Source organism: Cervus canadensis, chromosome 16 (assembly GCF_019320065.1).
Source record: "Cervus canadensis isolate Bull #8, Minnesota chromosome 16, ASM1932006v1, whole genome shotgun sequence".
In the NCBI taxonomy this organism is placed as follows: Eukaryota; Metazoa; Chordata; class Mammalia; order Artiodactyla; family Cervidae; genus Cervus; species Cervus canadensis.
Window position 1 is genome coordinate 7,206,523 of NC_057401.1, and position 22,210 is coordinate 7,228,732.

General features: G+C 42.6%; 1 protein-coding gene across 7 annotated transcripts in view; it reads right to left on the reverse strand.

The window, feature by feature from the left end:
- Window positions 1-12,481: 12,481 nt before the first annotated feature.
- Window positions 12,482-22,210, reverse strand: part of ARHGEF28 (Rho guanine nucleotide exchange factor 28) — a 326,249-nt gene continuing 316,520 nt past the window's right edge. For all 7 annotated transcript variants that reach the window (XM_043488559.1, XM_043488558.1, XM_043488553.1 and 4 more), the window contains one exon: window positions 12,482-13,687. In XM_043488559.1, the coding sequence (XP_043344494.1) occupies window positions 13,524-13,687 (164 nt within the window). In that variant the 3' untranslated portion in view covers window positions 12,482-13,523. The remainder of the gene's footprint in view (window positions 13,688-22,210) is intronic.

Consider the following 22,210-nt stretch of genomic DNA (forward strand, 5'->3'; position numbering starts at 1 on the left):
GCTCAGGGTGACAGGCTCTTAGTAGCGCCAGGCTCCTCTGTCCATGGAATTTTCCAGGCAAGAACACTGGAGTGCGTTGCCATTTCCTCCTCCAGAGGATCTTCCTGACTCGGGGATCAAACCCATGCCTCTTGCATCTCCTGCATTGGCAGACTGTTCTTTACCACTGGTGTCACCTGGGAAGCCCCTAGTTTGGGATGAATTAATCTTAAATTACTTTGCCGCTGCCCCCCCACCCCCACCCCAAAGTGTTTCTGTGGTTCTTTCAGACTGCTCCCCCTAGAGGTGTACTTTGGAATTTCAATGTAACAGTTGAATGGATGTATTAGAGGCAAAATGTCTTACACCAGCAATGCAACCCCGACAAATGAACAGGAACTGCAATGAAACTGGATTTATGCCAGCCATTCCTATATGCCCATCTGTAACCTGAGGTTGCACAGATGAGTCCATCAACAGGCTTTTCAGTGGAAGTTGTTAGAATTCCATAGTCCCCCTAAGACTTTCTTTCTCTGCAGGGAAGGTTGGAGCAAAGAGTGGAAGACTTGTGCCGCTGTGTGTTGCACAAGGCTACCAGCCAGCACACAGAGCCTCAAAATTAGCACACAGTTCCTACAGTTCCTTAAGTAACATTGATGGGCTCTTGTCTTTCATTAAACGTCCTGAAAGTCAATCTCTTGATGGATCCCAAAAGGAAAAATCAAGAGGGAAAGAGCTTGTTTTCAGGTACAGTTTAATGGCAACCAACTTACAAAACACATAAAAAATAATTTGCTCCTTGGAGAAATATTTAATTAAGATAAATACCCCAAGAGTTATTCCACATAGATCTGTTTAGAAAATGCCCAATTAGGGTAATATAGACCACATTTCAAGGACCAGAGGGACTGTTTTGCTTCACTTTTTTGTCATTGTTGATACTCTAGGTTTCTAAGGGAATTGTGTGTGTGTGTGTGTGTGTGTGTGTGTGTGTGTGTGCATATATATATATTCATGTTCAGGAGCAGAATATCCTAAGGAAGGACTAGGAGCCGTATTTGGTGGCACAATATCACCCCGATTTGGGGAGCCAATGGCTCCTTAAGAGTCAGAACTAAAGATGATTTAGAGCTGTGAATAGGATCTGAGTAAAAGGACAAACCTCATTGTCAATCAAGTTCTGTGTCTGTTGACATGAGTTGTGTGTTTTTATCTCTATTTAGCAAAATAAAATGAGCACCAACTTTTTCTGAATGGAAACTATGGGTTCTCTTCTCCTATTAATGTGAATAAGTGGTTTTTAAATAATTTTAATTTCTTTTTGGCTGTGCCAGGTCTTCCTCGCTGCCTGGGCTTTTCTCCAGTGGCGAGTGGGGGCCACTCTAGCTGTGGGGTGCGAGCTCCTCACTGCAGCAGCCCCTCTTGCCGCGGGGCACAGGCTCCAGGCACACGGGCTTCAGTAACTGCGGCCCGAGGGCTTTGCTGCTCTGTGGTTTGCGGGATCTTCCCAGACCAGGGATCAAACTCATGTCTCCTACACTGGCAAGCAGATTTTTACCCCTGAGCCAGCAAGGAAACCTTCTTCTCGTGTTAACTTTTATTGGGCTTCCTGTAGGCCTTTGTCAACCTGTCTTCCTGATAAATGTCCCCTAGCGTGGTTTCTTTTCAAAAGGATTTAAAAGTATCTTGGATTGATCCTGAGTTAAAGTCCTTTATGAGTCCCACTCCGTTCATCTTCAGAGAGAGAGAGAGCTTTATTAGACCATTTTATGGATGGAGAAAACTGACGCATGGAGTCTGGAGGCAACCTAGAAGTGCCCGAGGCCCGGCCTCTACCCCTGGTCTCTTCCCCCTCGGCCCTCTGGTCACACTACACCTCGGAGCAGCGTGAGGCAGCCCTCTGGCCAAAACAGAAGACAAGTTTCCAAACACGGGTGGGTTGGGTTTAGCTTTCTGATCTGAGCTTTTCAAACCTCCCACATGTGGCAGCCGGTCAAAGCAGGACCAACCCACATACAGTATTAATTTTCACCTGTCTACCTGCAGGGCTGGTGTGTCCAGAGCACTTTGGGAAATTTAAGACAGAAACCACTAGTGTCTTTGACACAAGAAATGCCTACCCAGGGTCTTTTTCCTGTTCGTTATCAAGATTAATAAGAGAATATGCTCTACTGAGCAGAAGAAAAGCAGTATTTGTATGACTTTTAGTCTCAGCGCGATGCAAATTCCTGCAGTGCAAATGCAGAAAGTGCCTCCTGTCCTTTGCTTTTGGCCAGGAATAGATCATGTATTACCCCTCGCCATGAGACGCATGGCAGAGCTCTCCTTATCTCATATCCAGTGCTTTCCGAATCCATCAGCTCCCTGCTACACTGCTGGGCTTTTTCATTTAAATGTCAGCTAAAGTTAGAATGTGTTTTATGAAAATGTCAGAGCCCCGTTAACTCCGCTTCTGGGTTGGTCTCGTCTCTCACTTCGGGGTTGACAAGATTAAGGAGAGGACTTCTCTAAGGAGGCTTGTCCTGTGGTCCCTCTTTGAATCTGCATGATGTGTGCCTTGAAAATCTGAACTCTGGTTGAAATAATCAAGGTACTCAGAAACCAGTATCTATAAATAGTCACCTTCTTACTGTGTATGAAAGATTTCTAAATGCTTCCCCACTTTAAATTCACATTGTGAATTAGAATATATTCTCAAAAGCTGGCATTCAATTGGTGCTTCTTAGGGGAATTTTGGAGGCAGCTGCTATCCTTACAGACCTGTCCCACCTACTGCAGCATCTGAGTGTCCCTGATCCTCCTCTTTGCTAAATGCTAATAACTCTTCCCAGTTATGGTGACAATCAAAAAACCTTCTACTCATTTCCAAACACCTCCCAAGCTGTGGTTTGCTCTGGTCGAGATGAGACTACATGGAAAATTTCAAACCTCTGACATCAGACAAAAACCAACCAAAATACTCACCAGCCCACCAAGTCTCTCCTCCCACCTCCCATCTCAGAACTCTCCCCACTTAACTCCTAGAACTGGGTGCTTGGGCTGTTATTTCACTCCTGGGGTTTATTGCTCTGTGCTGCTGCTTGAACTGTATTGTTCTTTTGCTGTAGATAGAGGTCTCTTCTGGCTTCATAAATGGTGCTTGCTAGTGGGCACATACCTTAGAATAGGCATCTGGTTGTGCCCCTATATCAAGCAGAGTCCTGGGCATGGCAGATGTTCACTGACTTTGTTAGATGAATAGTTGGTGGATGGATGACAGAGAGGTTCGAAATCCTGGACCGCTGGCCACTGGCCTAGCAACAGATAGGAAGCATACAGAGTATAACTCTATCTTCTGAGCTTGCCAGGGTTGGGATTGTGTCTGCAGCATGGTGGCAACTGGGTTCTTTTGCCCTTATACTTTTTATAACGTTAGGCTTCCCAGGAGGTGCTTGGGGTCAAGAACCCACCTGCCAATATAAGAGACTCCAGTTTGATCCCTGGGTCAGGAAGTTCCCCGGGAGGAGGGCATGTCAACCCACTCTAGTATTCTTGCCTGGAGAATCTCCATGGACAGAGGAGCCTGGCAGGCTACAGTCCATAGCATCACAAAGAGTCATACACGACTAAGTGACTGAGCATGCATTAATAACATAGGACAGGAAATGATAGAAGGAAAATAGTTTGCTCCTGGAGCAGCAGGTATATTGAAGTGACACAAATAATGTGAGTGCATACACACACTTGCACACATATAGAAAGAATACATATTAACATGTAACAAGAATCAAAAACATTCTCAAAATTTGACAAGTTAGAGGAAAGGGAGATTTTCCTCAAATTCACTCCCTATACTGGCTCTATTTTCTTTTGTTTCAAGGGTTTTATTGTTGCTCTTGTACTAAAGCACTTAACGGATGTCCCTCCAAAGGCATCAAAACACTATTGCTTTTTTCTTCTTATCTCTAAGTATAAAATTACCCAGAATATATTTTTCCCTTTATATGTATTAAGGAGAAGAAAAAGACAATTATATTTTTAAAGGTCTTTTTTCTCATTAATGACCAGAGATGGAAACAAACCACAGTTGATTCAAAAGGCAAATCCTAATCCATTCTATTTCTGTAGCCTCCGTCGTGCTCTCTCCCATGACATAAATGGAGATAATCCTCAAATAAGAGGAAAAATGGAAAATCACACAACAGATTCAACCATCAAGTTTAAGGGTGAATGAACTGTAGGTCGCATCTGGAGAGGACAATACAGAGAGGAAGACGGGCACTTGCATTTCCCCTCAGATGGTGATAAATTCACACTGATCCAATTTGTCCCTGTTTTCCTGTCTCCATAGCTCCCAACAGCGCACGATCGTAAGGTGTCTGACCTTCACTTAGATTGAGTGCCGCCAGCAGCCTTCACCTCATTAAAAAGAAAACAAAAGAAAGAGAAAGAATCTCCCCATTTGTAGGTTGAACCAGGCAGTCGTCAGTGGCATAGCAAAACTGGGCAAAGGGTACAGCGGGAGGGGGCATGGGTGCCTGCCTCTGGGGGGCATACATCTGTGATCAGACACCTACCTCACGTTGGGAAGCAGCTTTGTCATTCTCTCTCCCTCCCCTCCCCTCATCCTTGCGGTGCAATTCCCTAGAACATCACCCCATTCTGACTCAACCCCATGGTCAAGGAATGGGCAGAAGTTGAGTCTGGCCACTCAGACGCTAGGACACTGTCCCTAGGAACCAAAGTACCTCTGTGTGTGATGCTCCAATCTCCCATTTTCAGACAACACTGCTCCCACAGCTTTGAAAGAAAAATTATCTTGCTTCAAAAGCTACCAATTCTCATCAAACTGATGCCAGTCCAGCAGAAAAATCTTAGAATGAATTTCATCCCATTAACTGCTTCCTGCTGACCAGGAGGCGGCAACTTGGCGACACTCCTGGGGCCAGTAAGCAGGATTCTCATGAAGCCTAATTTGCTGAACTTGGATCTCAATCTAACATACATATCATTCAAGTGAAAATACAAATACAGGGTTGTTTGTTTTTTTTTTTTAATCAACATTTAGTTCAAACTAAAAAAAATCAAATATCCTCCAAATTAAACCTGAACTAGATTGACGTTTCATTTACTTTCTCATCTTGAAGGCATTCCCAGGACAATTTCTCCATGGCGTTGGGCAGCCAATCTCTTTCTTGGCTGCCAAGTCACTGATGACAGCACCCCCGGCAGGTTGGACAATTAATATAGCTCCAATCCACATGCTTGGCCTCCCTGCTAGGTAGTTTAAAAACCATTTACATGGTCCAGTTTGATTTTTGAGGGTTCAGACAGATGGGCTGTTTGAACCCACTGATCCAAGAACACATTTTTGTATATTTCTATGCCTCTTATAAATCAGACCAAAGAAAGGAAGGATGAATGGGCCACTTGTCCATTTCAAGCAATTATTCTGTCTGGCATGGGTGGAGGAGATAATAGAGTCAGCGGAGTGATCAGTGGTTAGTTTTACCAGAGGAAATGTTACGTGTCCAATGCCAAGCACATCTATCTGTCTGACTGCTTTGTCTCTGATTGTATTTTTTCTCCTCGCTCACATACACACGTACCCTCTTTAATTACTAGCAGAAAACAGTGCATTCTGTACACTCCACAACATCTGTTCAGGCCTTAATTAATCCAACCCTCATGGTCTCCATAGCAACGGTGCTTCCCAGGCTCGGTCCCCGCATGCAGAAATCTTCCTCTGAGTAACACAAAATGCGACCATTACTGAAACATGTTTACATTAATTCAAGTGTCAGATATAACAAGAATTTTTCACGGAGGCTGCTTGCATGGAAAGACCAAGTTATGAAATTGTATTCAGCATCACCTTACTAAAATCAACTGTCTCAAATAGGGAACACAAGTTAATACTAATTTTTCAAGAAATTGCAAACAAACAAAAAAAATCCCATTACTATCTTTATGTTACAAGAAATTCTTGTGCTACAGAAGATTAATGACCACAGTTGATGGAGCTTACAGTTATTGTTTGTTGGGCAGTTAGAAGAAACACAAGTGTTAAAAAGAAATTCATGGTGTGGAGCTTCCTGAGCTTCTGGACCATAATTAAAAGCCTATTGTTCTTTGCGAGCACCTGCCAAATTTCTCCCCCAGTTAGAGCTTGCCAGAAGCAGAGAGGTGCCTTAAGCCTTTCCAAGGAGGCTATGAACCCAGCCAAGGGAAACGTCAAGCACATTTCTAAAGAGTCTGTTTCAGCTCCATGGCCTCTTCAGATGCTCTCCTTGATGCTGGTTGTGTTTGTGTTTCTATTTGCAGCTATTATGTTAGAGACAGGAAAAAGAAACACTGACAACTACCCAGAAAACCTGCTCAGATATCGTATGCTGTTGGGGGTGGGATAGGGGCGTGGTGGTAAAGAGAGCATGGGACAAAGGAAGACAGGCATTTGCCCCCAAGTGGCATTTCTGTCCATACTAGCTTCTGTCAATAAATATTTAACTTGAGTAACTTAGATGCTCACAAGAGGTAAACCATTCATCGGAGTTCTAACTCCTTTTCCCTTCACGGCTTCCTTCTTCGAATAGGCAAACAACACAAAACCCACTATGGAGGGAGAAGAAAAGAATTTAGACATACTCTTGGGTAAGCAAAAACGCATTTCAGTAGACAAATCAGACCCCTTTTATGATATACATTAGGATCCCCAAATGAGCCTCTGAGTAAGGAGGGGAACTTCCCAAACCTTTCCGAATGACTGGGACGCTATAAGCCTGGAGACATTGGCCCTGGGGATGATGTATCTCCAGTCACTGGGGAAGTGGGGTTGGGAACTCCCGCAGGCAAAAGGGCCAGTTCTCTAATGGAACTGTGGTATCTAATGAAATTAGCAAATAAAAGTGTAATCTTATCTTCTCACTAAATTCATTCTTTGCCAGCAGACAATTGTCTCTATGAGTGTTTTGGTTGTTGTAACTAAAACTTCTGACTTTCCTCTCTTCAAAGAGTTTTGTTGGTAGGGAGACAACTAGGAGTCAACTAATGGCATGTTGAAGTTTCTGAGCCATGAAGCTTCTACAAAACTACTGAACCATGGTCCCCCTTCAAGTTACTTCACCCAAAACAATATTCAATCACCACCTTGAAGGAACTGCTTTGAACTCATGAGCCAGAGGCAAAGAAACGGAATGAAAACAGGATCAGGGTTCTAGTTCTAGTTCCTCTTTGCTCTCAGATTTCCAAAGATTTTCCATTTGGTCATTCAGTAGGTCTCATAATGCTCTCAAGTCTGGGCGCAGCATCGTGTCAGGCTTTGATCGTGGACACCTCCCAGGGCAAAGGAGAATGGGCTATGAAAAACTGAAGCAATGAAGTCCCAACTACATCAGACCTTGCACAAGCCCAAGCTTGCCTTCTCTCCATCCCTATCAGCAGCCATGGAACCCTTGCTATCATTTTTAGAGTGGTTACTATGCAACATTTACTGTGCTTGGCTTAACTCAGTTTTCACAACAGTCCTGCAAGGTATGGCTATTATTATCCCCATTTCATCTGTAAGCAAACTTAGCTCAGAAGCAAGGTTGCGGGATTGTGCAACTCCAAGAGATTCCATTCACCTTGGATTTCCATGAGCAAAGTCATACAATCTAAGTGGCATTGTTCAACCCTGTGGCCCAAGGGAACTGCAGTAAGCGGAGCCCAGGTCTGACTTTGCCCTGTCTTTTCACTGCTTCTCTCACAGTAGTGGGAGATCTGTGCCTGAGAGGCAGTCGGGAAAGAACATGATGGGCTCTTGGTGGGAATCACAAGGTCACTGTGGAATCTTTCTTTCATGTGTCCCCTCTTCTCCTTTTTCTTTTCCATTCTCCACAAAGCCCTAAGTGGAAATGAAGATGGAGTGAGGGGCAGCATCAGAGTTGATAAAAAAAAGCATGAGGTGGTTAAGACAGTGATGTAGGGAAATCCCACCTCCTCCTCTGAACACACTAAATCTATACCTGCGTGTGGAACAATTGTCTCTGAAAAAGACCTAAAAACTAGCTAAACAGTTCCATTACATTGGAAAACAAAATTAAGGGCCACTTGGAAGCGAGATGCAGAGGCTAAGATGTGGTCTTGCCCTAAGCCCCCAGCGTGGCGACCCACTATCTAGATAGAACTCACAAGCGTCTCCCTTAGGAACAAAGGGTTTATCTCTCACATTAGGCATTCCAAGTTTTGATATCAGCTCTTTAGATGAGTCCCTGAAACACCTGACTTGAAAACCAATGGGACTTAGATCCCCAGGATCCACAGAACGAACCAGGGTCTTCTGTCCATGAAATTCTCCAGGCAATAATACTGGAGTGGGTAGCCATTCCCTTCTGCAGGGGATCTTCCCAGCCCAGGGATTACAAACTCCAGTTTACCTGCATTGCAGGCAGATTCTTTCCCGTCTCAACCAGCAAGGAAGCCCCAGAAGACTGGCTTTTAAAAGCCTTGCCCACAGACTCCCTCTCCCCAGGGCCTGGTGCAGAGGCAGCCCTTTGAAAAGCCCACAGACATTCTGTGAAAGAGATTCACTTGCTGATCTTAAAGCCTCAGCCTACAGAGATGAGTCCCATTCTCTTTCTGGACGGGGATGAAGGTGCTGACAGGCGCCTCTTACTTGCTCTTCCTCTCCCTCGCTAAAGTCAGTGGGGTGCAATTGCTTTTTTCCCTCCTCCCACCCTAGGCCCCCCTAAAGCCTCTCCCCTGCACCGATATTCCCCACTGGGTTGCCCCTGGTCTTTGCAGCTGCAGCCCAGGGGAGCAGAGGCAGGAATGCCATCTTCGTGTCCTCCCTCTGCCTGGCTCCAGCTTGCCAGTATCCCCCAGAAAGGAGTTTATACCTTCGTCTGCTGTCCTGGTTTTTACACTGTCATCCAGCAGACACACCTCCAGATTGCCTGGCTCTCTTGGCCAGCTGGGCTTGTGCTTGCATCCCACAGCACTGTATACATTTTACTGTGAAGTACTGACACGCTTTAAAGCTGCTGGCTGAGGGCCTGGGTTCCTACCAGCTGAAATCTAGGTGCCGACTAAGGCTCCCTGCCACCCTTTAAGACACCGAGAGCTTTCGGCACAATCGCCACCACTGGGAACCACTAAAAACAAGCGAGGCTGCTTGGACAATCCCAAAGGCTTGGGAGACAACCAAAAGCTAGGGCAGGTTTGAACAAGAAGGTTCATCTCCTACGCAAGACCAATTTTTCAAGATCAGGAGAGATGGCTGTTTCATATATTATGCAGAAACCCCACAGACTCAGGTAAAAGGAAAAAAAAAAACAGGAATGTGTTCCAAAGGAAAGAAAAAGATATAAACCTTAAGAAAACCTTACTGAAATGAAGAAAATAAAGCAGACGGGCAAAGTGAGTCTTTCTCCCCACCCCCCTACCCCCCACCCCCTGCTCCTTTGTTTCCTCCACTTAAAACTCTTCTTTGAGCAATCTAAGTCTTCAGTTCATCCCACAGAAGAAACAGGCATTTTCCTGGATCCCTCTATTCCTGTAAGCATCTTCAGGTAGCCCCCAGTAACCCCTTTACTTTCGGCTTCTTGTGGTTTAGGATCTGTAGGTAGACACCCAAGTAGCCTTTTGACCAGCACCCAGTTGCTTGGGTGTGGAAGGGCGAGGTGACAGTGTCCCCCTTTCATCTAGCACTTAGCAAGCAAAATCGCTGAGACTCCCAAGATGTGCAGCAAAGACAGAACTGATTCTCAAGGCAGCCAAGCGAGAAGACTGAGGAGTGCATCTGAAACGCGCCTCCCAGAAGAGCGAAGTGCTGGGGAGTTGCGGTATTTAAGGGGTAGCAAATAAACATGCGGAGCGTGGGGAAAGATAGGAATAAGGTGCGGTAATCCTGGTTTTGCTCAGGTGTAACTGAGCTGCAGGGCTCTGCACGTTCTGAAATGGAGGCCCTTAACACAAACTGAGGGTGGAGTTGCCAGCCCCTGGCCAACGAAACGTCACAGAGCAGACACTCACGCATGCCCAGTTGGAGGGTCGTGGTCCTAGCCAGTCTTAACTAGCTCAGCTTCAACTAGACAGAGCTGACTCCAGTTCTGGACAACAACTTGTTTAGGCAAATCTCTTCTTGTTTAGGCTTTGTGCCTCTTGGAGGACAGGCAGGTTTTTTATAGATGACCTGGATTAGTGAAGGCAGGTGAAATGGATTTGAATAATGATTTCCCCAGTGTTTCAGCAGCCCTCCATCAGGTGGCTTTCTATGGCATCTGATCAAGTACCAAGTTGAGAAAGACATGTCCATGTTTCCCCACAATTTGTACTAGAGTGCTTGAAAGAGGCCAAAATAGATGGATTTTTCCCTGGCTACTTTGATCCAGAGGGGAGAAATTCCTTCTGTAGTGCCTCCAAATATATGTTAGATTTGTCTTTTCTTTTGTGTCTCTGGACTCTTGCTTGGGTTTCCCTCCTTGCCTAGAATGTCTTTTCCTCACCCTCTAACTCTACTTATCCTTCAAGCCTAAGGCATCTTCTACGTTAGAAGTTAGGACAACTTCTTCCATTCTACATGGTCCATGCTAAGTCACTTCAGTCATATCAGGACTCTTTGTGATCCTATGGGCTGTAGCCCTCAGGTTCCTCCGTCCATGGGGATTCCCTAAGCAAGAATACTGGAGCGGGTTGCCATTCCCTCCTCCAGGGGATCTTCCCGACCCAGGGATCAAACCTGTGCCTCCTGCAGCTCCTGCTCTGCAGGCAAATTCTTTACCACTGCACCACTAGGAAGCCCCTTTTTAAATATTACTGGCCCCCAACACCCCCTTTCTCTGAGCTACCATAGCAACCTGTATATCTCTTTTCATGTGCTTGTCTTCAACAGTTTGCAGGCTTGTTCATCTTTTCTTCTTTCTAACAGATTGTTTAGCCTTTAGCAAACAATCAATAAATGTTTATTGAGCAAGTTGAATGGAAGTTTAGAGATGCAAATAAGTTAAAAGCTAACTTTGAGAAGCCTTAGTCCACTCTTACTACTGGAAATCTTCAGACTCCTGACCCTTCACTGTTTCTGGCTATGCAGGTACAATCTGCCTAAGGACTGACCAATTATTGAAGGAGCTTGTGATATGATAATAATAGCCAGAATATGTTGAGTGATTATTATGCCCCAGGCTCTGTTATAAGCACATTGCATAATCATTTAATTCTCACAATTCCGTAAGGTAATCATCCCAGTTTTTTAAATGAGGAAGCTTAAGACCTAGAGAGTTGAAGAGATAGGCCAAGGACACAGCCAGGAAATGGATCATCCGACTCCAGAATTGATATTCCTCTCTCATTAAGAGAGAGATGGTTGAACCTTAATAATTTCATTTTGATTCCAAGTTTGAACAGTGAGCCCTACCTAGGTCACAGAAAGGAATACTTCTTTTCATTTTTCTGTAATCCCATGATTTCACCTTGTTCACCTTCTTCATTTTATATTTTCCTATATACACCACCACCTCTGCAGCGAGTATTTTAGTCTTTTCTGAATTGTGAGTGGGCTAGAAAATGTTATAGGACTCCAACAATTATGCAGTCCTGATGAAGTGCAGAGAAACTTGGACTGCAAATGAGATGCACATGAATTTATGAAGCTTGGAAGGGACAGGGCAGAAATGCTGCTTTCTTTCTACAACAAATCTTTAAAGGGATGCAGGTTTCATTTAAGATCTTCAGTTGGTGGGAAATGTTCTTTGAGGGCAACTTATTTATGATGCTGAGAAATAGGGTGGTCTTCTCCTAAGATGAGTGAAACTATTGGAGTCACAGAGTGAATTCCACTGTGAACTGAGCTCATTACATAGTGAGGATAAAGTGGAAAGGAAAAACTTATCAAGAAAGAATTGAGAGTTAGATTCAGTTGACAAGTCATAATATTAAATTTAAAAATTACCAAGATGAACTAATGAATGTATATCAAATAATGCCAAAGCTTTCCTTGTGTGACTACACAAAGTCCCCTAGTTTGCAGGGCTTGGAAATCAACTGAGCACATGTATTTTTAAAGAACTCCATGGGGATTTTGAACATCTTTACCTATTTTCACATATGGTTATTTCCATATCCTCTGTCAGGAAAAAAGGAAAGATATTTATAGTTATTGGAGCAAGGATTTAGACTGAAATATCTATAAGATTTTTATTCAAAGGATAGGAAATTCTGGAATAGACATTATTGGAGAGAGAGAGTAGATATTTTTCTCTCTAGATGTCTGAGGAATAGAAGATGCACCTTATCATTTAGAAGGTCATCTTGGAGATGAAGTGACTGATTAAAATTTTAATAAGACATATCCATCTGTGAAAATTAGTCTCTGAATGTAATATGATTGTGACTAAAATGGCCAGAAGCAGTATTGAAAGTCTGGGTGAATTTAGTATTTCTCCTTTATTTTCATTTTTAATAAGGGGAGATTGTGTTTGAGTGTGATGTGTAGATTTCACAATGAATATATTGTGAATATTTCACAATAAATTTCAAAGTGAAAGGCTGAGGTAAAAGATATTTATTGACACTGACCAAAATATATACAAATGCTTCTGAAGAACAAACTGAAAACATTTCTTGGTTTCTCACAAAAGACTCCTATTACCCTGAAGGCAACATGTGCCAATGTTCCTTTGTGGAAAAGCACATTCAGACAGCAAGTTTCACCAAGAGGGCAGCTTTTGTCCTTGAATAACTGCAGGGCAGAGGTCCTTCCGGAGAGTGGTTGTCCTTGGTGCTTCCGGAGCTGGTGGAGACAGGGCCAGGTGATGGAAGCAAGGTCATTACTAAAGCCTCGCTTCAGTAATAAAATTTCGTTACTGAAGTTTTACGTCACACTGACTTCTGGGGCTCTGCCTCTGGGCTGTGTTGAAAGAGGATGCTGAACTGTGACTTGAAAGCCCACAGGCATTAGGACCTAGAAAGTGCAAATGAAAAGGCTCCGGGCCAGGTCCTAAGTGTCCAGATTGTGTCCATGGCAGAGTGGCCAGCTGGTTAGGGCAGGTGCCCAGACAGGGACTCCTTGGTTGCATGGTGACCGTGACATCTCACCACCATGAGTGACCCCTTTGACGTCCCAAGATTAGCCAAGAAAAGGTTTTCCCTACATCTTTCTCTGCCTTTGAGAGCCCTGAGGTCACTCTCCCTAATCAGCTGCCATGATTGTGAAAGTTTGCCCATTATATTACTCTTTCCATCCAAAGTGCTTCATCTAGATCTTAAGAGGCATTCCAAAACACAGATGACCCAGTAGAAAACATTATGTGGGATTCTACTCTAGGGTTCCAATAACTTTGAAATTGTTCCTGCTTATCTAAAGTCAATTTCTCCTCCAGAAATCTGAAATTAGGTGTGATAAGTTAATGATGATACACAGTTGTTTTCAATAATTTAATTATTAGACTCATGCCCCTCAAATAAACCTGCCCAAAATATCAAACATTACTCCTAAAGTAATTTGGACAGTCACACACATCAAGAAAGGAAAAAAAAAAATCTCCCCCAAATGCGAGTATGTTGTCTCACTTGGAAAAATAACAACACAATTAGAGGTAAACAGTGTTTTCTTCTGCTCCATTTCCAGTTTCCCCGTCTTGTCTGGTCACTGTCTGTAGACTTAGCTTTTCTTCTGCTATAAACGTCTGCAGCCGAGGGCCATGTGGATTTGTGTCGTGGAGGGGTGGGTATGCAGTCTGAGAGACGTTCAAATCTGCAACAGACAGACAGTACAGGTCACAGGAGAGTCAGATTAAGACCCACAGGCAGGTGGCACTATGAATCAGAGACAGAGCCCTCAAAGGCTGGGCAGTGCCACGCCCACAGCGCCAGCCACGGAGAGGATGGCAAGAGTCCCATGAGAAAGGAACAAAACAGATATCTAGTGATTTAATCAAAATCATTAAAATCTTTGGTTGGGTGTACAAACGTCTGTTAAGGCTAAAAAACAACCTTTACAAAATACTCCCAGTAAAATGTCAAACAAATAAAGACTTGGCACCATTTGTAAGCTGATCAAAGACCACACCTGCTAAGAAAGGGGTCCCAGGTATTTTTGAAAATGGGTTCAATGTCCTAGAAATACAGTATCTACTCTGGTTATGTGCAATAAGCCATATTTGCCTCTGCAAGGATCTTCCCTCAGAGTATCTCAAAGTCAAGAACTGACTGGAAAACTCAAATAATGTACCTGGGATTTTCCTGATGTGCGGTGAGAGGCAGGGAGAAAGGACAGGAAGGACGGAGACCCTGCAGCCTCACCAGTACGCAAATCTGTTAACAACCCACGAATCACTTAGCAAGAGTGGCCAGGTTCCTGGGGAAAATCATTTCAATATCAACTCTGACTGGGTTTGTTATTTTTCTGGTTACCTAGCAACAGCAGGGCATAGTCTATTTTCCCCTTTTCTGATTAAACTCACTCATAATGGTTTAAAGGGAAGGCAAAGGGGGGAGGGTGGTTTAAAAAAATAAAACCACAGCTCTTGCTACAAACCATGTTCTGTGGATTGCTCCACTGACCACCCTCCCTGAAGTTTGACTATGTGGCAAAATTACAAATAACCAGTTTCAAGAGGAGCAAAAAGCAGAGTATATATGGAACCCAGGTCGGGAAAATTCAGAGCCCTGAGGCCCACCTGTTCTTTTTTCGGCCACTAACAAGAGGTCATTATAATCCTTGCCACATGTTATTGAAAGCCTCTATTATTGACATGGATACACATAACTGCCACTATTCTGATGACAAAAATGCTTGTAATTTTTACCCTCCTGACAAGGATCTTTGGTTATTAGAGAAGGCAGGAATCAAGGCCTAGCTGGAATGAAGAGCTAAATGTCCTCCCAAGGCTCCATCTTCAGGGAGGTGGCTTCCTTTGCTACACCTCCTTTTATCACTTCTTCTAACAGGAGGCAGAGCCAACGGGAGAGGGGAAGCCAGGGCCACAGGAAGTAGACACAGGTCACCTGGAGGAGCTGACCTTTGCCTCCAGGCCAGCTGAGGAGGATCCTGGGGGGAGGGGAAGGAGAAGAGGGGAAGCGGGTAGGAGGGAAGGGGGGCAGGGAGGGGTTGGAGCAAGGAGGGGAGACCACAGTCCACAGCTCTGCTCACAGGTCCAGGCCATTCCTGACTCCAGTTATACCAACGGGACACAGAGAAAACGATCCACTTACATTGAGGTGACTCGATTCTACTGACCTGGATTCCTTGATTCCAAATCCTGTACCTCAAATACAGGGTATTCACTCACTACTAAAAACACAGCTACTGACGATACGTCTAAATCCACCCTGTATACAGGCCTTCTCCAGGTAGGGGGGCTGTTCCAGGCTGTTTACAGTCACCATCCCCTTAAGCCTCCAAATGTCGTCACCCACAATTCACAGATTGGGAAGCTGAGGCTCAGACTAGTTAACTTCTTGCCCATCATGCAGCTGAAAGAAGTAATCTAGACTGGAACTCAGAGGTCTTTGCCACATGTTCATCTGCTCAAGACTCTCATGGTCCCCATTCCTCACTGTGCTGGAAATGACCTGACAATCTTTGCTGAATTAAGACACCCTGGATGTTTAATGTATAATCTCCCTAAGGACCACATTTTGAAGAGTCACTTACCAAAAAAAATAAATAAATAAAAACACATTCTGAGTGCCTCAAAACTGACATAGTAATTATTATAAAATTAGATACCTCTCTCATTTGATCAGGTAATCCCCAAACAATGATTTCACTATGAGGGCAATATAAACCAACCTAGAATGTTCTTCATCCTATGCCTGTCTGAGGTCATCACACATTTTCACAATTTCAGCTCCTCTTCCCAGCCATTAAAATAAAACCATTTCACCTCTAAAAATAAATATTCCAGTTAAACTACTGATGTTGTACATTATATACAACCTAAAAAACAAAAACACACCTCAAAACTTCCACCTAGCAGATGCTGACAGATTGGAGAACAGTTCACTTAGGCCACAAACCACAGTACTGTCTTCTGGCCCAAAGAAGGTGCAGCCAGGGCACAAGAAGCACCACATGGAGGGTGAACAATCATCCATTGAACGAGGCAGCTGGGAAGTGATGGCTGACAAATGTGACAAAGCTGGGCACAGCGGAAGCCCTTAATCCATACACGTTTCCTTCCTCTCGGGTATGAAACATGCAGCAAAGAATCCAAAATACTGGTGAGTCTAGGTATCTGGGAAGTCCCCGTCATGGTTTCAAGAGAAGACTTGTTCAAAAAGAGCCAAAGAACCAAATACATATCAGAAAGAATTCTTTTATCTTAAATTGTAGGCTCCATTCAGGAAGACAGAGAACAAAGAATAAATATGGGTGGCGGGAGGGAGATTTTTTTCATTTGTGTATGAGTAAAGGGGGTATAGAGGTATTTTTCATCAGAATTGTTTCAAGTAAGAATAAAAATACAGGAGAAAAACATCTTCTGGACCCTAAAGTGAATGAATGGCCCACGTTGAAATCCCAGATGTACTAAGGTTATGCTGTGTATCACCCGGAGGGGAACTCAATTTCCTTCTCCATGTTCCTTCTTGGTTTCTACCTGAACTATTTAGGCAAGGTCAGACAGTCTGTCTTTGAAATTAGAAACCGCGCCATGATTTCTGATTTTATTACTCCATTTCAACCCTGAAAGAATCCTAGCCCAGCAATTGTATATTTCTCAAGGTCAGCCACCTTTTTCCACACGTTTCACCCTAGAGAGTATGATCACCATACAGAACCCTAAACTGAAAAAACATTTGTTAAAATAAAACCACACTGCTTCAGAAAGCAGGATTCTTGGGGAGTAGAATTAATCATCCAGTTTTATTTGTGATCAAAATGCCTGTAAATTACTGTAAATATAAATAAAATACTTCTTTTTTTAAATAAGCAGAGAAATATTTGGTCAACTATTTGGTTGACTAAATCATAATTTGGTCAACTAAAAACCAAATGCTATTATGATGAAATAAAACATCATAATTTGGTCAACTAAAAACCAAATGCTATTATGATGAAATAAAACATCATAATTTGGTCAACTAAAAACCAAATGCTAAAAAAACAAAAAAACAAAAAAACAAATGCTATTATGATGAAATAAAACATCAAACTCTAAAGAACATTTTAATCTATACAACTGTCCCTCTTCGATGACATAGAAGAAATAATTTGATCCTTATCATACCTCTGGAAATTCAACAGAGTGAACATTCAGTCAGTTCAGTTCAGTCACTCAGTCATATCTGACTCTTTGCAACCCCATGGGTTGCAGCATGCCAGGCTTCCCTGTCCATCACCAACTCCCAGAGTTTGCTCAAACCCATGTCCATTGAGTCGGTGATGCCATCCAACCATCTCATCCTCTCTCATCCCCTTCTCCTCCCACCTTCAATCTTTCCCAGCATCAGGGTCTCTTCAAATGAGTCAGTTCTTCACATCAGGTGGCCAAAGTATTGGAGTTTCAGCTTCAACATCAGTCCTTCCAATGAGTATTCAGGACCGATTTTCTTTAGGACAGACTGGTTGGATCTCCTTGCAGTTCAAGGGTCTCTCAAGGGTCTTCTCCAACACCACAATTCAAAAGCATCAATTCTTCAGTGCTCAACTTTCTTTATAGTCCAACTCTCACATCTATACATGACTACTGGAGAAACCACAGCTTTGACTAGACGGACCTTTGTTGGCAAAGTAATAACTCTGCTTTTTAATATGCTAAGTTGGTCATAGCTTTTCTTCCAAGGAGCAAGTGTCTTTTAATTTCATGGCTGCAGTCACCATCTACAGTGATTCTGGAGCACAAAAAAATAAAGTCTGTTTCCACTGTTTCCCCATCTACTTGCCATGAAGTGATGGGACCGGATGCCATGATCTTAGTTTTCTGAATGCTGAGTTTTAAGACAACTTTTTCACTCTCCTTTTTCACTTTCAACAAGAGGTTCTTCAGTTCTTCGCTTTCTGCCATAAGGGTGGTGTCATCTGTGTATCTGAGCTTACTGATATTTCTCCCAGCACTCTTGATTCCAGCTTGTGCTTCATCCAGCCCAGCATTTTGCATGATGTATTCTGCATATAAGTTAAATAAGCAGAGTGACAAAATACAGCCTTGAAGTACTCCTTTCCCAATTTGGAACCAGTTCTAACTGTTGCTTCTTGACCTGCCTACAGATTTCTCAAGAGGCAGGCAAGGTGGTCTGGTATTCCCATCTCTTTAAGAATTTTCCACAGCTTGTGGTGATCTACACAAAGGCTTTGGCATAATCAATAAAGCAGAGGTAGATTTTTTCTGGAACTCTCTTGCTTTCTTGATGATCCACCTGATGTTGGCAGTTTGATCTCTGGTTCCTCTGCCTTTTCTAAATCCAGCTTGAACATCTGGAAGTTCACAGTTCATGTATTGCTGAAGCCTGGCTTGGAGAATTTTGAGCATTACTTTGCTAGCGCGTGAGATGAGTGTAATTGTGCAGTACTTTGAACATTCTTTGGCATTGCCTTTCTTTGTGATTGGAATGAAAACTGACCTTTTCCAGTCCTGTGGCCTCTGCTGAGTTTTTTCCAAACAATGAGTGAACATTATTAACCTTAAAATAAGAACAAATAAGCTGAAACACATCAAAGCCTAGCTAAACCAAGTGAAGGAGTACAATCTTGGTGTATGGGCGTCCCTGGTAGATCAGCTGGTAAAGAATCTGCCTGCAATGAAGGATACCTGGGTTCAATCCCTGAGTTGGGAAGATCGCCTGGAGGAGGGCATGGCAATCCACTCCAGTATTCTTGCCTGGAGAATCCCCATGGACAGAGGAGCCTGGTGGGCTACAGTCCATGGGGTTAAAAAAGTCAGACACGACTCAGTGACTAAGCACACATATGGCTTTTTCCTATTTAGCTGAAATTTTCTTCATAGCCTAAAACTTAATCCTTCACAAAAAATTTCCTTAGACTTCTTGTAGGGTCTATGTCAGTCTTCTCATGAAATTTCTAAAAATTATAAATGCCCATATTTTGGCAGGAGCTATCCCCTTTGTCTTATGGGTGGGAGGCAGAAAATGCCCAGGCCATGGGCTGCAAGATGCAGTTACTCAGACACAGTTCTTCAAACCCCTCATTTTTAGCCCTTTGTTGCAACCTGTTGCTTGACATTTGAAGTAATCATTTTCACTCTGCTCACCTGCTATCGGAATTTCAAACTATTAAGGAAGAGAACATGGGATCTGGGATGACATACAACCTTAGGGATCAGCTCCTGAAAAGTTGACACAAGCCGGAAGGAAAATCAGCCTTCCCTCCAACAGTCCCTCATTATCTTTATTCTTTAGAGTCCACAGGATAATCAGTTATTTTCAAGACCAGACAGTAATGTCAAGATGTAAAATGCAACCATGTTTCATACTGGAAATGAATGAAGTGCTTCCCAAGCTGAGACATGATCTTTTAAAGCACAAGGTAAAATGTAACCTTGGGCAAGTCACTTCTGCTCTCTGGACTTCAGCTCATGAAGGGCGGAACCAAAATCATTCAGGCCTCTTAAACTTCTCATATTGTGGGAGAATTTTTTCATCTGTGTTTTGGCTCAATAATGCACCAAATACTATTCTAGAATTGCAACAAATGGATGCATTTCTCAACTGCTTTTTGCTCAAGGAATACAAATTTATTACCTTAAGTTGCATTTAAAATAATGTTTTTAGGGTGATTTCCAGACCTATGTCCCATCCTTCTACTTTTAATCTTCCTAATAACATGTATTTGAACTGAGCACAAATAGCCCTCACAGTACAGTATTTGGAAAGCTACCGAGTAAGTGGAAGATAAGGTCCACGGTCAGAATCTACACTTGACCTTCCCTTCTATGAACAGCAAACCTAAGAGTGATTCGTCATAAAAAACAGAGCTGTCTATTGTTTTAAAGTATTTAATTCAAGTAGTCTTTGCCTTTTTCTGGATCTTCTGAACAGAAGAGCATTTTAAATCCTGATAATTTTTAAAGACAAGCTTTGTTTCAATTTAAAAGCACCAGTACAACTTCTGTCATAAACATTAACTCTCCAGGTCTGAGTTTAGCTCCCCATTACCCGATGGCCAGGCAGCCAGTAGCCCAGTGCTACAAGAGCACATTGAATCAATACTGGGATCACTGGTCATGCCATGTCAGCTTTCTCGTGTCTTATCCCATTCCATTCTCCAACAAGACTCACAAAACAGAGTGTCATGTCCTCTGGGTCTTGGCTCTGTTCTTATTTTATTTTAATGAAGTGTTCTGACTTATACTCCTTATTACTGTATCCCTTGTGTGTGTTCCTAAAATCAAAATTCACACTTTCCTAGAATAACACCACTTCAAAAAGAATTGTGATTCATGTTCCAAGTCTGTGAATAAGCCGTATTCCCCATTTAATGATCGATTCATGCTTGTACTGCAAAACATTTAAAAAATTGTTTCCTGATGGCATTACTGGCAATCACTATTTTTTTCTCATGAGCACTAATGCACAGCATTTTCCTTCTAATGGAAAACACTTATTGTACAAAACTCAAGGTGTCCTCAGAGTGGAAGAAAATCAGTCTCTCTCACTAATTTTGCTCAATTGCATTTCCCATAGCAAGCCACAAACAACATGTAGGCACATAAGGCATAAAAACCAATCTGGAGCCGATAAGACCCAGTGAGTAACTATATGTTACTCCTCATACACCAATACTGCACCTGAAATAAAATAACTGAAGTGTGCTCTGGGAGGGGAGTGTGTGCACATGAATGTGTGTGGTGTACATGTGTAAATCTGTAATGTAAGAAAGCAAACTGAAAACAATTTAAGTTGTGACTCTCAGAGTTGGGCTTTATTTTCTTACCGGTAATTAACGTATTGGGAATTATCTAAGGTGGTTACGTAGATAACACTAACAAGCACAGCAACTGAAGCAATCAATGTAATGAAGATACGACTGTATTAACACAGGATGCATTATGGTATGTCAGTTCTCTGGGTGAACTTTGGTTTGCTCTTAGCCTAGAAGGGTGCCCATGTTACCGAGTCTGAACCTTGACATCAGAAAGCCTCACAGCAGGATGGCACAAGCGCCTCCACCCGGCCCTCTTCTTTGAGATGCATTTCAAGGTGTGTTTCTCTAATCAGGATACTAATAGGTATTACTGATGAAAGAATATAGTGATCAAACAAGTTGATGAAACTCTGGGTTAATCAAGTTTCTTTACTGACAGACTCCTCAGAACTTCAATAGGCTCAACTGTATTATAAATTTCTGAGAGGGAAAAACTGTCTGTGGCAGGCCCCAAACTCAGAGGGATTTTTCTCCCAGTGTGCTTCGCAGTGCTGTGTTCTGCGTGGTACACTTGGGGGAACAGTGTACTAGAGAGTAATAAGTCTATTTTAGACTAAGAAAGGAAAAGACAATAAATGGCCAACATGCCAAGATAAATCAGGGGTGGGAAGCTGGAAATAGGTAAGATTTTCCAAATTCAGAAACCCTGAATATACTGTATATACTGTCTGTTTGAGGATTCAATCATCAACAGTTCCTAAAAGCATTTGGAAAAGAGCTGATGGGGAATGTTTTAATGGATGGATCAAGCTGGCAGCACCTGAACCCATGCATCAATCTTAATCAGAAAAATAGATATAGCAAGCCTCCTAATAGGATGCAAGAGGAAATATTCAACATATACTATATAGGAAGTAGACAACTCCATCTATGAAGATTTTTTTCATGTCAAAACATAAAGATTGTATCTAGTTAAATATCAAGTATCTATTCCCAACTACCAGTTTACATACAGGAAATATAGGGACAGAAGACTATGTTAAGTGACACCACAGGGATGCAGTCAGCAAAATCCAGAACATAGAAAGTTCTTCAGAAAATACAATTTTTTCAGAGAAAACGTCTTTTCAGCAAATAAACAACCCAGTCTTTTCAATAAATTGTAAGATTTTGTTTTTAAAGGTGAGGGAACTTTAGATTAAACGAGACTTGCAAGATATAGAAACCAGATGTAATATATGCAATTATTTGGATACCAATTCAAACAAAGGGAAAAAATTGAGACAATCAGAGAAATTAAAGTACTCAGAGTATGATTTTAAGTAAAAAATTTAAAAATTTTTAAAGTGCAATAATGATACTCCAGTGACATTTAAAGAGAGAGAGAAAGAGTAAATATCTTCTGGAGAAAGATACTGAAGTATTTTTAGATGAAATGATAGGAAGTCCTGG